The 16,469-nt window shown below is 35.3% G+C and overlaps 1 protein-coding gene across 1 annotated transcript in view; it reads left to right on the top strand.

The window, feature by feature from the left end:
• The window catches only part of PIKFYVE (phosphoinositide kinase, FYVE-type zinc finger containing), a 74,164-nt gene that overhangs the window by 16,091 nt on the left and 41,604 nt on the right, over window positions 1-16,469 (top strand). Inside the window, 6 exon segments of the mRNA XM_033112212.1 lie at window positions 5,163-5,301; window positions 6,633-6,790; window positions 8,228-8,339; window positions 9,328-9,475; window positions 10,018-10,185; window positions 15,839-15,898. Coding sequence (XP_032968103.1) covers window positions 5,163-5,301; window positions 6,633-6,790; window positions 8,228-8,339; window positions 9,328-9,475; window positions 10,018-10,185; window positions 15,839-15,898 — 785 coding nt within the window.

The following is a 16,469-nucleotide window of genomic DNA, read 5'->3' as shown; positions in this document are numbered from 1 at the left end:
TTGTGGTTGTTAGTGTTCTGGATTTTGACCATTCTAATTGGTATGCAGTGATATCTCATTGTTTTCATTTCCAATTCCCTAGTGATTTATGATGCTGAAAATAAGATCTTTTCATATGCTTCCTTGCCATCCATATATCATCTTTAGTGAGGTGTCTGTCCAGATCTTTGGCTCTTTCTTAGATTGGGTTGTTTGTTTTCTTATTGTTGAGTTTTAAGAGGTGGTTTTTGTTTTTTTTGATAAATTCTTTATCAGATGTGTCTTTTGCAAATATTTTCTCCCAGTCTGTGTGGCTTGTTTTCTAATTCTCTTGGTATCTTTTGACAGAGCAGAAGTTTTTAATTTTAATCAAGTCCAGTTTATCAGTTTTTTTCTTTTCTGGATCATGCTTTGGTGTTGTATCTAAAAAGTCAGCACTATACTCAAGGTCATCTAGATTTCCCTCTATGTTATTTTCTGGGAGTTTTATAGTTTTATGTTTTACATTTAGGTCTGTGATCAGTTTTGATTTAATTTTTGTGAAAGGTTCAAGGTCCGTGTCTAGATTTATTTATTTATTTTTTTGTATGTGAATATTCAGTTCCAGCACCATTTGTTGAAAAGACTTATCTTTGCTCCATTGTATTGCTGTTGGTCCTTTGTCAAAGTTCAGTTGAATATATTTATGGGGGTCCATTTCTGGGCTGTCTTTTCTGTTCCATTGACCTATTTGTGTATCCTTTCACTAATACCACACTGTCTTGGTTTCTGTATCTGTATAGTAAGTCTTAAAGTTGGGTGTGTCACTCCTCCAACTTTGTTCTTCTCCTTCAATATTGCGTTGACTATTCTGGGTCTTTTGGCTATCCATATAAACATTATAATCAGTTTGTCAGTAGCCACAAAGTAATTTTTGGAGATTTTGATTGGGATTGCATTGATTTATAGATCAAGTTGGGAAGAACTGACATCTTGACAATATTGAGTCTTCTTATCCATCATCATGGAACATCTCTCCATTTATTTAGTTTTTTTATTTCTTTCATCAGAGTTTTGTAGTTTTCCTCAGATAGCTCTTATATGTACTTTGTTAGATTTATACCTAAGTATTTAGTTTTGGGAGTACTAATGTAAATGGTAATGTGTTTTTAATTTCAAATTTCACTTCTTCTTTGCTGGTATATAGCAAAGTTATTGACTTTTGTATATTATCCTTGTATCCTGCAACCTTGCTATAATTAGTTTTAGGAGGTTTTTTAATTGATTCTTTAGGATTTTTATATAGACAATCATGCCATCTGTGAACAAAGAGTTTTTCGTTCTTTTTTCCCAATCTATTTTTCTTTGATTTCCTTCTCTTGTCTTATGGCTTAGTTAGTACTTCCAATATGATGTTGAAAAGCAATGGTGGGAGGGGACATCATTGCCTTGTTCCTGGTCTTGGTGAGGAAGCTTCATGTTGCTCATCATTAAGTATTATGTTAGCTGTAGGTGTTTTGTAGACATTCTTTATTAAGTTAAGGAAGTTGGCCCCATTCCTAGATTGCTGAGTGTTCTTATCATGAATGGTTGTTTGATTTTATCAAATGCTTTTTCTGCATCTATTGATATGATCATGTAGTTTTCCTTTAGCCTACTGGTGTGGTGGATTACATTGATTTTCAAATGTTGAACCAGTTTTCATACTTGGGATAAATCTTACTTGGTTAGGGGGTATAATTCTTTTTATACATTATTGGATTGGATTGCTAAGATTATGAGGATTTTATGTTCATGAAAGATATTGGTCTATAGTTTTCTTGTAATGTCTTTGTCTGGTTTTAGTATTAGGATAATGCTGACCTCATAGAATGACTTAGGAAGTAGCCCCTCTGTTTTATCTTCTGAAGGAGGTTGTAGAGAATTGGTATAATTTCTTCTTAAAATGTGTGGTAGAATTCATCAGTGAACTCAATCTGGCTTAATGATGAGTCCATCAAAGGAATTTGTTCATTTCTTTTGCAGTGTTTTTGATCTGTAGCATTTCTTTTCAATTCTTTCTTAGACTTTTCATCTCTCTGCTTACATTATCTGTGTCTTCTTGCATGTCGTCTATTGTTTCCATTAAAGCCCTTAGCACATAAACCATAGTTTTAAAAAATTCTTGGTGTGAGAATTCCAATATTCTTGCCATATCTGACTGTAGTTCTGATGCTTGGTCAATCTCTTCAAACTGTATGTTAGAAGATGTCATCAATTTGGATTTGTCTAATACATCCTCGTGATTACATTTAGGCTATGCATTTTTGGGTGGGAATTCTACATAAATTATATATCCCTTTTAATCTAGCATATCAGAGAGGATATGAATCAAGTTTATCCCATTGGTAATATTGACATAATCTCTTGATTAAGGTAGTTTTCTGGGTTTCTCCACTGTAAAATTACCATTTGCCTCTTTGTAATTAACAATATGTGGGGGAGATACTTTGATACTGAGTAAATACCCTGTTCCTTATTAATCTCTCACTCTGTAGTTTTAGCATCTATTTGTGATTAACACTGTGATGATTGCAAAATGGTAACCTCCTATCCATCATTCCTTCTACATTTATTAGTTGACATTTTACTCGAAATAAACTTTTCCTTATAGAAGAATTTTGAATGGGGAGCTTGGGAGGATTACATGACATGAATTATGTTTTGAAAGGAGCACTCTGGCTGCTCTGTTGAATAGGTTCTGGGACATAAGAATAGAAGCAGGGATACCATTTATAAAGCTGGTGTGCAATAATCCAGGCAAGTGAATTGACTCAGGTCAGAGTAGGAGAAGTAGGGATGGATAAGAAATGGTCAGATTCTAGATATATTTTGATTATAGTGCTCGCAGGATTTGCTGAACAACTGGAGGTAAAAGGTGAGTCAGGCTTTTGGCCCGAGTGGTTGCAAATGCCATTTACTGAGATGGCAAAGATTGGGAGGAACAATTTGGTTGCACATGTTGAATTTGAGATACCTTCTAGACATCCAAATGAGATGTCAAATAGACAGATATGTGAGTCTAGAGTTCAGGAGAGAGGTACCAGCTGGAGTTATTAGGTTGGTGCAAAAGTAATTGTGGTTTAAAAGGTTAAAAATAATTGCAAAAAGCGCAATTACTTTTGCACCAACCTTCTATAAAATTGGGTGTTGTCATCATGTGGATGGTATTTAAAGCTATGAAACTGATTGGAGATTGTCAAAAGGATTGTGGAAAGTGAGGAAATAAGGACCAAGATTGAGGAAATAAAGAGGAACCAGAATAGGAGCCTGAGAAGGAGAGAGCCTAAGAAGGTGAGAGGAAAACCAGGAGAGTGTGTTATCTTAGTAGCCAAGTGATGTCAGTTTTTCAAGAAAGGGGGAGTTACCTTGCTGATATGTCAAGTAAGATGAGTGAAAACTGACCACTGGATTTAACAGTGTTGCTAACCTTGATAGGCAATTTCCATGGGTTGTTTGGGGTTCAGGAGAGAAGGGAAGAATTGGAGGGAGGAGTTTTGATACGGTGAAGGAGGGAAATGCAGCATAGGCGTGTGGAGTCAAGATGTTTTTAAAAGATGAGACAAATTACAGTATTCCTGCTGGCATGTGCACAAATGTAGAGATAGCTGTGCCAATTTGCAGTATGTCTTTGTGTGTTTCGAATTAATGCTAAGATTGATGTAAGTCTTTAGGAAAAATGTAATTTAGTCAGTGAGTATTATCTCTAAGAAAAATTTTAGTCAGCACTCTTACCATAGGCTACTTATTAAAATATTTGACAATGAAATTGACTAATTTTTTTTTTTTTAAATTCTTGTTGCCACTATATCAGAAGATGTGTAGGGATGGTTAGAATGTTAGACAGAGAAGTAGAATGGCTAATGCTCACCTTGGAAGAGATTTTAATTAGCTGAATAAGATATAGTGGTAACTTCACTAAAAGAACATGCCAAGAAACGAGTACCTGATTATTTCAAAAATTTTGCTTATAGACTATTATTTATTTGATATCAGAGGTTTCTCATGAACCATTAAAAATGACTTTTTGCTAAGCCTGTTACAGCCTATGAGTAATTTCTTAAATTTTAAAAGTATCTTCCTGCTGAGGAAAGCATAGTTTTTCAAGTGAGACCTGGTTTTGAATGACAGACAGCTCTCTTATTTATTAGCTGAATTATCTTAGACAAATTATTTCATCTCTGATTCTTGATTTCCTTATCTGTGGAATGGATCTAGTGGTATTGACTCCGTAGGATGCTGTGAGGATTACATGAGGGAAGATACGTACGTTGCCCTACTGAATGAGTATATGGTGTCTGGCACATTGAAGATACTTCTGCCTTTTATCCTTTATATAGAAGCTAAAACTCGGTTTTATTTTTTCAAGGTAGAAGCTAACTAAATTTCTAGCTAAAATTTTTGTGTACATAAAAGTTTTCTTGGTGCTATTGATATTCTACTCACACGTCATTTATTTGGTAACTTTGGCAAGAGGCAACATTAAGGATATCGTGTAAATACTCACACAACAAGAGAGGAAACAGATTTTCTCCAATTGTTTGTTGATCAAAAGCAAAATATAATAATAATTGAGGACAATATTTTTAATGTAGGTCTACTAATGAGAAGAAAGGAATTCTTTTTTGGGGGATATTTTGCTTAGTTTGGGTTCAAAGTGAGTGTTTCTGTCATCAGAACATTAGAGATGTTCAACTGAAAACATTCTTAGTTCACTGGTTATGCAAAAACCATTTGACCGGTGGGCCGTGGTTTCCTGTCCCTGATCTGTAAGATTATTTCTGCATTTACACTGTGATTGTTTATATTTGTCACTTAAAAAGAATACTAATTTTCAGCATTTAGCAAGGAGTTTTTATCTATTTCCTTTGAAATATTACTGTTAAATGAACTACATCTATAATTGTTTTCCTGTAATCTTTCTATAACAACTTTGTTTTAAACTTATTTTGAAATGATTTCAGACTAACACAGAAGTTGGAAGTATAGTACAGAGAATTTCTGGATACTCTTCTCCCAATGCTATCATACATAATGTCATAACTACTTTTAAATGTACCCTTAACATTGACAAATAAGCATTTATTTAAAAATGAATTTTCACTGTAGCTGTTTATTGATGAAGAATTTACAACTGTGTTTTCATTTTTTGTTTTTATTTCCAGATCAGCCAGCATTACTAACCTGTCACTGGATCGATCTGGTTCTCCCATGGTATCTTCATATGAGACATCTGTCAGTCCCCAGGCTAACCGAACATATGTTAGGACAGAGACCACTGAGGATGAACGCAAAATTCTTCTGGTACTGCTCCCGTATCTTTGAGCCATTGCTAGTTTTGAGCATAAAGAATGTTTATCTCACTGATTTCCTTTTCAAAGAAACATACAAATGAAATAGCCAGTTAGCATATGAATTAAATAGAGGAAATAATTAGCTTAAGTTTTTATTAGGATCACATAAGCAATTGGTCATGCATTCCATACTCATATTGCCTTAATATTTTCTTGACCCCTTTCACCTGGCAAGATCAGAATTCAGGTGCCTACTAATAAGCGAGCTGAACTTTTAGTTAGGTCCCAGATTGCTGTTTAAGCTTTAGAACATATTTCTCATATCCATGGAATACTTTTCAGACAGTTAGTACTATATGTTTATGTGAGATGCTAATCAGTTGTTTATTGAATTTATCTAAGTTACAATAATTTACAATACTAATTTACAATACTGTGTTCAATCAAAGAAATGGAAGATACGGCTTTTGTCCTCAAGCTCACAATTCACAAAGTAGAAATGAGGTTGATGGGCAGGTCATTAATAGTAAAAGAAGTAATACTTTAATTATAAAAAATAGAAAGATCATTAGTAGTGAGGGAGTTAGGAAAGGTTTTGAAGTGAAAGGCTTGGAGTGGATCTTGAAGTGTGGAATGGATTTGGGTCAGCAATGAGGAAAGCAAACCTTATTTAAAAGTGTGAGGAAAGGGATAGTGGTGAGCATAAGCATGGCGTTTTTCATGGACTGAAGTAGGATTTGTTAATTGGGAGAGGTTGGGAGAGAGATTAGGTTGGAATCTGTGGGCAATGAGAATGGAAAGGTATTTGGAGCTACCTGGTGGAAGGTGGTGAGTTCACTCTTTACAAGTTTAGATATGTACCTGTAGGCCCTGAGTAATGTTGGAAGTTTTTGGAGAAGGGAATAATTCATCGAAGGCCTTTCTTTAGGAAAATTCACCTGACAGTTGGGTGTAGGGGAGAATGGTGAGGATCTGGTGGAGCGAAGCCTACTAGAGACATTTACTATAGATGAGTGTTGTCTGTTCAGTCTCTCCGCCTTCCCCGACCTCCAAAGAGGAGTATGAAATTTTATAATTAGATAACTAGGAGACTGATAATATGTGCCACTGACTGAAAAAACTTATTTGGGATAGTTGGTTTTCAAGAGAAAAAGTTAGGTTTGGAATTAGATGAGCTGAGTTCAAGCTGTTCCCCATGCATGTGTCATTTCTATTAAATTGTGTAAGTTAGCTACGACAAAGACATCTGAATTGAATTCTTTTTATGAATCTGCAAGTCACAAGAAAGAATCCAAAAAGGTATATAGCATCCTTCTCAGGAGTAATTGCTTGTAATTTCAGGACAGTGTTCAGTTGAAGGACCTGTGGAAAAAAATCTGCCATCACAGCAGTGGAATGGAGTTTCAGGATCACCGCTACTGGCTGAGAACGCATCCCAACTGCATCGTAGGAAAGGAATTAGTCAACTGGTTAATTCGAAATGGACACATTACTACAAGGTAATGTGATCTTAAGAAAGACTTACTGGTATTATTTAGTAATTTATTTTTAATGCGAACATATGATTGTACATATAAGGGGAACCAGGTTCTTTGTGAGTAGGGTGCTTTTGTTTTCTGCATTTGGTGTTTGGGGTACTAATTAATCAGCCCTCCTCCCTTCTGGGTTTTAACCACTAGAGAATAGATGCAAGGAGCCAAATGGGGTCACAATTACCTAATTTATTAAGGGCAGAGTGTATAGTAATTCCCAAAACACTGAGCTCTGTAGTTAAGCAGGATTGGGGAATGTAGGTAGGCCCGAAGACAACAGTGGTTTCTGCCACTGCTCCCTAATCTGGACATTGCAACCTGTCCTGAGAATTGGGTTCATGAGCCACACCTGGAGTGTCCTAGTGAGATTTGTTAAAATCTCACAAATAATTTGTAAAAAAGAGAGACAGGTCCTGTTGCCTTTCAAGGTAACATGTTCCCGAGCTTTTCTACTTGTTTAGGTTAGTGACTCCTCTCATGGGAACAAACAAGTATGTAGGAAGAGAGAGAAACAGCTTTAAGCAGTGAAGCCTTGCATTCCAGTTTTGAGTGTCTCTTTTCAGCTTTGTGCTTTTAGTCAAGTTACTCAATTTCTTTGAGACTTGGACCTCTCAGTTCCAATATGAGGAAAATGCATAGTTTTTTGAGAAGAAGCTGTGAGGATGAAATGAAATAACATGGCTACAGTGCTTTATAGGTTGTGAAATGCCATATAAATGCAATGTGTTAATATGTGTCTATTTCATGGATATACATACCGTGTTTCTCCGAAAATAAGACCTAGCCAGACAGTCAGCTCTCATGCATCTTTTGGAGCAAAAATTAATATAAGACCCAGGCTTATATTATATTATATTATATTATATTATATTATATTGTATTGTATTACATTATATTATATTATATTATATAAGACCCGGTCTTATAGTAAAATAAGACCGGGGCTTATATTAATTTTTGCTCCAAAAGACTCATTAGAGCTGATTGTCTGGCTAGGTCTCATTTTTGGGGAAACACGATATATACATTTTATACCTGTATCTGTAATATTTGGTATTGTCTTCTTGTCAAGACTGTAAGCTCCTTGAGGGCAGGAGCCAGGCTATTCTCAATATTTGTTTTAAGTATGGGGCATGCATGCCTTGAGTACTTCAGAAATGCGGGAATTAAGTTAGGTTTTGTTAGGACTGACTTACCGATAGGTTCTTTACTATGGTACTTTGAAAAATCTTTTAATTTAGCTTCAAGTCGCTCTTGTTTTATCCCTCACCTATCCAAGGACGATTTGAAATTCCAACTCTGATGAGGACAGGGAAAAGAAATTTAGTTTGTGTCTCATCTTGTACCTGTAAAATTCTTCCGACTGACTTGTAAAAGTTTTCGTTTTTGTTGGTGTTGATTCAGGGCGCAAGCTATAGCAATTGGACAAGCGATGGTGGATGGACGTTGGCTAGATTGTGTGAGCCATCATGATCAGCTTTTCCGGGATGAGTATGCGCTGTACCGACCACTGCAGGTAGTTCTCAGTGTCACCGCTAATGAGAATGTGGCGAGCTTGCTGTGGTCTTTCTTCATCCGTGGGAATAAAAAGTACTTGAATTACTCAAAGATACGTGTGTCTAACATGTTTACCTTGCTGTTTGAGGAAAGTTAAAACATTTTTACTTGGTAGGTAGTGGTGGCGGAAAAGCTATCAGATTCAAACATTCAGTTGGTGTGGCTTTTCTTAAGTTTGGCCTTGTGGTGTTATAGTTTGTCATTTACTTTCAGTGGGTTTCAGATTTACTGTGTCTGTGTTTTTAAGACTGAGATAGAGGATACATAACAAAATGATTGAAAAAATTTCATGTCACCGTTGCAATAGGTGACAATTAATACTCATTAGCAGTATTACATTGTATAGCAATGGTAAAATGGTGAATATTCTTTTTTTTAAACTTTAGTTAGGGAAGTGGAAATTATTGAAAGATAGAACTTTCTAAAAAGATACACTTTTCCTTTTGGTTTATGTTAATTTGATGTATACGTGTGTATATATATATAATGTTTAGTAACACCTTTGTGAACTAAAATTAGAAACTCAGTGGTTAGAAAAGACAAATAACAAAAGATTGGTGTGGCGATATTTGTTAAAATCTAAAAGTTGTTTTCCAGGATGTATCCTAGTTTGGTGCACAGGGTTAGGATAAATTCTAAGCCCTGTTCATTCACTCTCAGGACTAAAGTATGAAGTGAAACACCATGAGGTCTCTCTATTATGTTGTGTTCATAACATACTGCCTAAGCCTACTGATTAATAAAAATGACAGTTTTAAGAGTGAAATTGTCAGCATGATGCTGGTTTATAACTTAGTTTCTACTAATTTGCTTATTTTTGTATAAATTTATTTGGTGGTTAGCTTTGTAAAAATACTGGGCTAGACCTTCTTTGTAGTGTGACAGTCTAACTTCCCTGTGATTGCTATTGAAGGCGAATTGCTTAGATCCTGTCTCGATCCTTTCAGAGCACGGACTTTTCCGAGACCCCTTCTCCAGACAGTGACTCTGTGAACTCGGTGGAAGGACACTCAGAGCCATCGTGGTTTAAAGACATAAAGTTTGATGACAGCGACACGGAACAGATAGCAGAAGAAGGTGACGAGAATTTGACTAGTGAGTTTTAACTTTCTAACATTTTCGTTTTTATGAATCATTACCATAATATGTGATCAAATAACGTTTTTATTTGTTTAGTTGAAACAGTCCTACTTTAAGATTTATGGCTCGCAACTAAATGTAAACATCTGATAGCAATCCTCGTCCTAGATACAGTATTTTCTTAAGAAACCAACTTGTTAGGCTACTGGCGTTTTCAGATTTTGCCATAGTCTTTAGTTTGCAGCAGCTTAAAATAACTCTGAGCTAATAATGTCACAGCAGACAACTTTCTCACCTCTTCACTATGATATCAGACTTTCTCTCTGCAGAACCTCCAATATTTTCTTCATTTAAAAAAATTCGTTTTACACTTAACTTGATCAAATTTTATTAAGTCTACACAGAAGTACATGAAAATACTGTATCCATTTTGGTATTGCACATTGGGCTTGTATATTAAAAAAAACATTTTTCTCCTTTCCTCCAATACCCTCATGAAACCCATTTTTTACTCCCCTCCTCTCCCTATATTTCTTTCCCCTCCCCAACACTAAAAGATTCTGCCAGTCCTAGCAAGCGTACATCAGTCAGCAGTTTCCAGTCCACAGTGGACAGTGACTCAGCCGCTTCTATCAGCCTGAACGTGGAGCTGGACAACGTGAACTTCCATATCAAGAAGCCCTCCAAGTACCCACATGTGCCCCCTCACCCTGCTGACCAAAAAGGTAGGAGGTAGTCACCATCTGGAATCCAAATGCAGGCTGGAGACCTGGGCCATAGGATCTCATGCCAGCTTGTCCCTCTGGCTTCCTCTGTCCCAGATGGCTGAGGGGATTTGGTGTGGGTTTTGTTCCACCCTTTCTCATTTTCCCCACACCTCCTCCCCATACCTTTTTTGGTTGGTTCCTTTTGTTTCTTGTTTTCTCCCTCAGGACCACCACACCCAGTTGAAAGCTTGTAGTCTTTGAAAGGAACTACATCTGACTGCTCTTCCCTTAGCATAATGTGCAACTTCCAAGGTGGCATTTCTTTGCATTTATAACATGGATGTTCTGCTCTATTCATTTCTCTTTCTTCATTTAACATTTTAGAGCCTATTTGCTTATGCTGTTACCCAGTAGCTTATTTCCATAAACCTTTTCAGATGCCTGAACTAGACTGTGGGAAAAACATTCACATATCCCAAAACATCTTTCTACTCTAATTTAAAATGCTTTTTATGTACATGCTGTGTTTATTACAAAGTTCTCTTTGCTACAAAACGAATTCATTCTTTATTTTTAGCTATCTTATCTGAGACTTGGGTTTGTTGACTCAAAAATAATAATGGCTGTATTCAAAAAAACATTTGGTATAAAAGAAAAATAAGGTAAACCGTTACTAAAATCTAACATAGCAGTGCAGAAGAAATGAATGCTTTTTTAAAATGCATGATGAAGTTTTCTCGGTTGTATATAATTAAAAACCAATTTAAATTTTAGCCATAAGATGGCATTATGTAAAAGTAAGTAAATAAAAAATGTGTCAGTAAATAAATAATCGTGGGATTGCATTATGTTATAGTCACTGAAAAATCATTATTATAAAGATGAAGGAATTTGTTCTATGATTTCACTTGGAGTTTGAATTTTTAACTTGTAGTTTTCTAAAGCTGAATTGTCTCCTCAGATCAGTAATACTTGCTTAATTCTTTGCTACTCCCTATTTTGAGCCTAAAAATATGATCAGAAAAGAAAAGCTTATGACCTTAAATGTCTGTGCTAAAAAAAATTGGAAACCACTTACATTTCTACAACAAATTTCTCATAATTGTTAATATTAGCCATTATCATCAAGATGTGGTAAACTGGTATTTGAATTACAGTAATAAAAAAGGTGTATCTTATTTAAAAATGGAAAATTAGAGAGGGTGTGGGAAAAGTGAGACTTGGCGTAGTGTTGAACATGAGTAAGATACTCATTTTTATGGGAATCTTCAAAACAGAAATTGGAAAAATGGTGGACAACGTTTGGGTGAATATGGAAGGACAATGAGCAGACGTGAGTTACACTTGTGTGAGAACTAACTGTAGACTGTGATCACATGGAGGATATTGGGTGACGCCCTTGTGATATACAAATTACAGATGTGGGTCAGAGGTGGGATCCGTCATGTGGAGAATATCAGTTCTCTGGACATATCTGTTGGCTATTTCATTTTGCTGCAAGTAGAGTGCAACATACATTATTGACTTGCTGATGATTTCACCTTTTGGAAAGTTTTACGAAGTTTTGAAAAAATCATGATGAAAGTTGATCTGTCATCATAGAATTCATCATAGCAAAAGATGGACTGCTGAGCACAGTCAGACATTTACTTTAGGAAACTTAACTTCATAGTGTTGGGAGACGAGTAGAACAGGAGGCTCCAATAACAACATTTTTATAGTACAGCTTCAAATTATGTCTCTAAGGAAAATGAAAGGCAAAGCACCTGCAGTTGAAAAAAAATCATCATGACTCTTTTGGAACCTTTCTGATATCGACTCTTCAAGAAGATTGTCTACAAAAGTTATAAGAGGCAATCTTCTTATAAGGATGGATCTGAAAGAGGGGCCAGTACTTAAAAAAAAAAAAGACAGGATACCACAAGTCCAGATTGTACTGAAGTTTAGAGTAAATGCCAAGGATATTTTAGCAAAGATTTTAAAAAATTGTAATGCAAAGAAAGAAAGAAAAATTAGTTCAGTTATTTGGGGGAGTTGTTTTAGTATTAATCCCCCGCCAAGATAATCTTATCAGACAAGAACACACATGGTTAAGAGGAAAGTGAAGTTCAAGATAATGAAGAGATAGACCGTGCCTGGTTATGTCTGTTGCTAGGTTCAGGCAAACTGTATACCAGATTATTGAAAGAATTTGGAGCTGTGACCATGAGGCCAGAGCATATCTTTGAAGAATTGTGCAGAATAGAAGACACTTTAGGTGACTAGTAATAGATGCATTAAAAATTTTTAAAAGATGGGTTTTTGATGTGACAGGAAGTTGGCACAATTGTAGAAAAATTTAATGAACAGAATGTACTTTGATATTTAGAAAAGGAATTGGTGGTGACTGGGCAACAGTGTTGGTTAGCTAAAATAAGTCAGTCCGAAACAACCTTATTTCCATCTTTTATGGTGATATAAGATTGGTACATTAGGAGACCGTGATAGATACTGTCGTCTTTCATGTTAGTAAGACTTTTGGTGGTCTTTCAATAACTTTGTGGACAAAGAGGACAATTTTGCACTGGAAATATGTTAAAGAGGTAGTTAGTTGTAGGCAGTGGTCATATCTACCTGTTAAAAGCACAGGCTCTGGAGTCTCTATGAGCCTCTTTATGTAAAAACACTCATAAAGAGCTAATGTGTTTGGCAAATGTAAGAACCACTATTACTATAATGCATGGATTCATAGTTTGTTTAATGGTTGTACCAAACATTGAAAGAGTAATTAATAATTTGATGTCAGCAGGAAGGGGATGCTTCTAGATTATGCTAAAGTCTTTTGTCTATCCATATTCTGTGTTCAACAACTTTTATGGTCAGCATTTTGAATGTCTTTCAGATTCACACATCATTAAAATATGGGAAGAACTGCTAGTGTGTTGGATAGCAGGAGTAGAATTTAAAAAAATCTTAAGCAGTAGACTAACAAGATGAAATTTAACACAAACAAAGAATGTAATTAGGCTTAAGAAGTTTACTATTAATACTCTGGAGAAAGCCATTCTTAATATTTCATGTGTTGTTGCTGTTAAGTATCTGAAGAGTATCTGAAAGAAACGATTCTTATTTTGTATATGGCTGAGGGAAAAACTCAGTTCAGTAGTTAGGAACAGTGAGCTTTGGCTGCTGTGCCCTGGGAGTGTGCAGATGGTGTCTGAAGGTCCACCTTTCAGAGTTACTGAGGATCGATACGGAGGTTAGGTAGGCTTGGTGACTTCTAAGTTTGCTTTTAATTTGGAATCCGTGAAATGAAAAATTGAGATGTGGAATTTTAAAAGAATTATTAGGGGGAGTAAGGAATCCTTTGGCCTGCACAGTAAGAATATAATCCAGGAAATTCCAGCATCAGAAAGAAGGTAATTATTAGATTGATCTCTTGGGTCATTTGCAGCCTCAGGAATCTACAATATAAGAACTTTATAAATCCCTTAATAATTTTTCCTGGTTTTCACAGTTCTTTTGATAGTTTTTAGCATACTGAAATGAATTAATCTTTTTCTATTTTTCTTGTGACTTTGAAATTCAATAATTGATTTTTTTCCACATTGTAGTTAAGGTGAACACTCATTACCGGAAAGTAAAGATGGTCAGAATGATCTAGTAGTGAAGTGAAAGAATAATAGACTTCTCCTGCTTCTTTTTTCATTCCTCTTAAAAATACAAATGGAAATGAGCGGTTTTTAATCTTTCTATTGAGGTTAAGGTAATACTAAATTTTTTCTTACAGATCGTTTTCTGTCTTCTAAGGCTGAGAAAATTTGGATTTATAAAATCGATTGAAATATCTGCACTTAAAAAAATTGTGTTTTTTTCCTTGTGTAAGCAAGCCCCTCATTGTCAGAAACTTATAAAACTTAGTGTGATCTTCTGGTTTGATTAATGTGTGACTACTGGTCTTGGAGAGTGATAGAATTAAAATGTATTTTATTATTATGTGCTGCAAGCAGGATTCTGAAGCATTCTTGGAAAGATAAGAAGTAGGACCTAAAGGAGAGTGAAAATCGTGGCTTCCGTCAGCCTATCGGTCTAACTTCCTATTTATGTGCAAACATGGGGAATAGGAGCAAGTTCAACAGTACCATGAGGAAACAGTTGATCAAATCCCGAATGTGGGGTCTGCTTTAGATTAAAAAGGAATGAAGAGAATGCAGTATATGAACCTTGTTGGATCCAGGTTTGAGGAAAAAACATTATTAAAGCATTTTAGGGACAGTTAGATAAATTTGAATATGGACTGAGTCGATATTAAGACATTCATTGTCAATATTCTTAAATGTGTGTAAAGAAGAATGCCCTGATTTTTAAGAGATGCATGCTGAAATATTAGTGGAAAAGTGCAATGATATGTATAACTTCAAATGGTTGGGGAAAACAGAGCATATGTATATGAGTATGTAGCAAGAAATGATTTTAGCAAGTTAACAATTATTGAACCTAGATGGAGAGTATTTCTGTATTTGAAAGTTTTTCATAATAAAATGGGGGAAATTCATCATTTCTGAAATACATACACACACACACACACACACACACACACACACACACACACACACACACACACACACATATATGCTTTAGTATGAAATGTAAACATTTAAAGCCAATACCTTACTTGAATGAACAGGGGTTAGCATTATTTACTTCTGTGAGGGAGGTGTAGAAATAAAGTGTTAACATCTATTTTTACCTGTCTGCACACTTGATTTTATGTTATTTGTCACGAAACACTTGAATTTTCTAAGTAAAATTTTTTATCTGCTTTCTTGTTTGAAAGATGAGCATATTGGCTTATAAACATTGACTTTTGAAGCCCATTTGTTTATAAATGAAATCTACTTGGAAAGAATTTTGTGAAGAACCTATACCTTAAAGGTCTTAAAATGCATTGTGGTTTAATTTGCATGGTAGAAAGAACCCCACTTGAGCTATGCTTGGTCACAGACCTAGAGAAAAGTTCATGGGGAAGTAAAGAATAAGTTTCACTTGTAAGAAAATTAATATTCTAAAAGTTCTAAAAGAGCACATTCTGAGTATGTTCAGCAGTTATCGCAACCAACCATTGGGCAGTGTTTGGTTAGAATTTTTGAAAAACTAAAACTTATTAGAAAACTAAAAAAATCCTTTATTCCCTGCCAATGTCACTTTTGTGTTAATTTGTTTTTAGCTTATATCCTGAAATTAAAAAACACCGTATATTATTTTGTGAGGTGGTTTCTCTATCTGTGAATTACCTCGTGTAGAGACAAAGTCATTATTTATTAAATAACACAGTAATACATGAGAAAAACTATATAACTTTTTACATTTGTCATGCACATGACTGAAGATCTCAATTTCCTTAAAACGGGTTAAGTTTTAATAAGGGGAAAAAAATCTGTTAAAGTTAATCTAACATTACTGTTCTTATTCTACATTATTAGTTCAAGTCTATTAAGTTTAGTATGTAGCTTGTGAAACAAGTTTAAAGATACATTTTAGCCTGAAGCTTTCTTGAATTGGCCAGGCAGTGATGGGTGTAGTATGAGTAATACTTTGCATGTGGGTGTGTTCTCTTTATAATCGTGCTGGCTTGTTATAGTCATAAGTCTCTCCTTTCCTTCCTCCTCTCTCTTCTTTCCCTGGTGTGCAGAGTATTTGATTTCTGACAATGGAGGACAACAGCTCTCAATAAGTGATGCCTTCATCAAAGGTAATTTTATCAAAAGCTGTACATGTGATGGTGTCTCTTGTTCATGAGCATATACTTAGGCCTAGCACACTGAGTGGTGCAGAGTACGTACTGAAAATGTATTTGATTATTTTAGTATCACGGGAACACAGTTTTTAATATATGTAGTAATTTTGAGACTGTTAAGAATCAAGAATATAAACTTGGACTTAGTTTGAGAGAAGGTCTGTGATCTGAAAAGTAATTGTTTAAAAGCTTTTAAATAGAACTTGAATTTTATTCTTTTAAAGGCATGACTATTTTATGCTTTCCTACAGCATGATAGCATGAATATAATGTTAAGCTTTGATACACGTAGCATCAATGATTGTCAAACTTGTCAAAAAGCCCACAGGCAGATCTTACCTAGTTGAGGATGCTGCTTGCCCTGTGAAGTTGGGAAGAGAAGTCGGAAGCAGGGATAAAGAACTAACTGCTGATCAATTTCTTGGGGGCCAAAAGGACGGATAGAAGAGTACAAGCCTTTTCTTACACCTTCTCTACTTAGCTTACTGTGGAGTAAAGACATGCTTAACTTAATTGGTCCATAACA

This window comes from Rhinolophus ferrumequinum, chromosome 8 (genome assembly GCF_004115265.2).
Source record: "Rhinolophus ferrumequinum isolate MPI-CBG mRhiFer1 chromosome 8, mRhiFer1_v1.p, whole genome shotgun sequence".
Lineage (NCBI taxonomy): Eukaryota > Metazoa > Chordata > Mammalia > Chiroptera > Rhinolophidae > Rhinolophus > Rhinolophus ferrumequinum.
The sequence above is the reverse complement of the archived record's forward strand: the minus strand, read 5'-3'. Positions and strand labels throughout refer to the sequence as shown.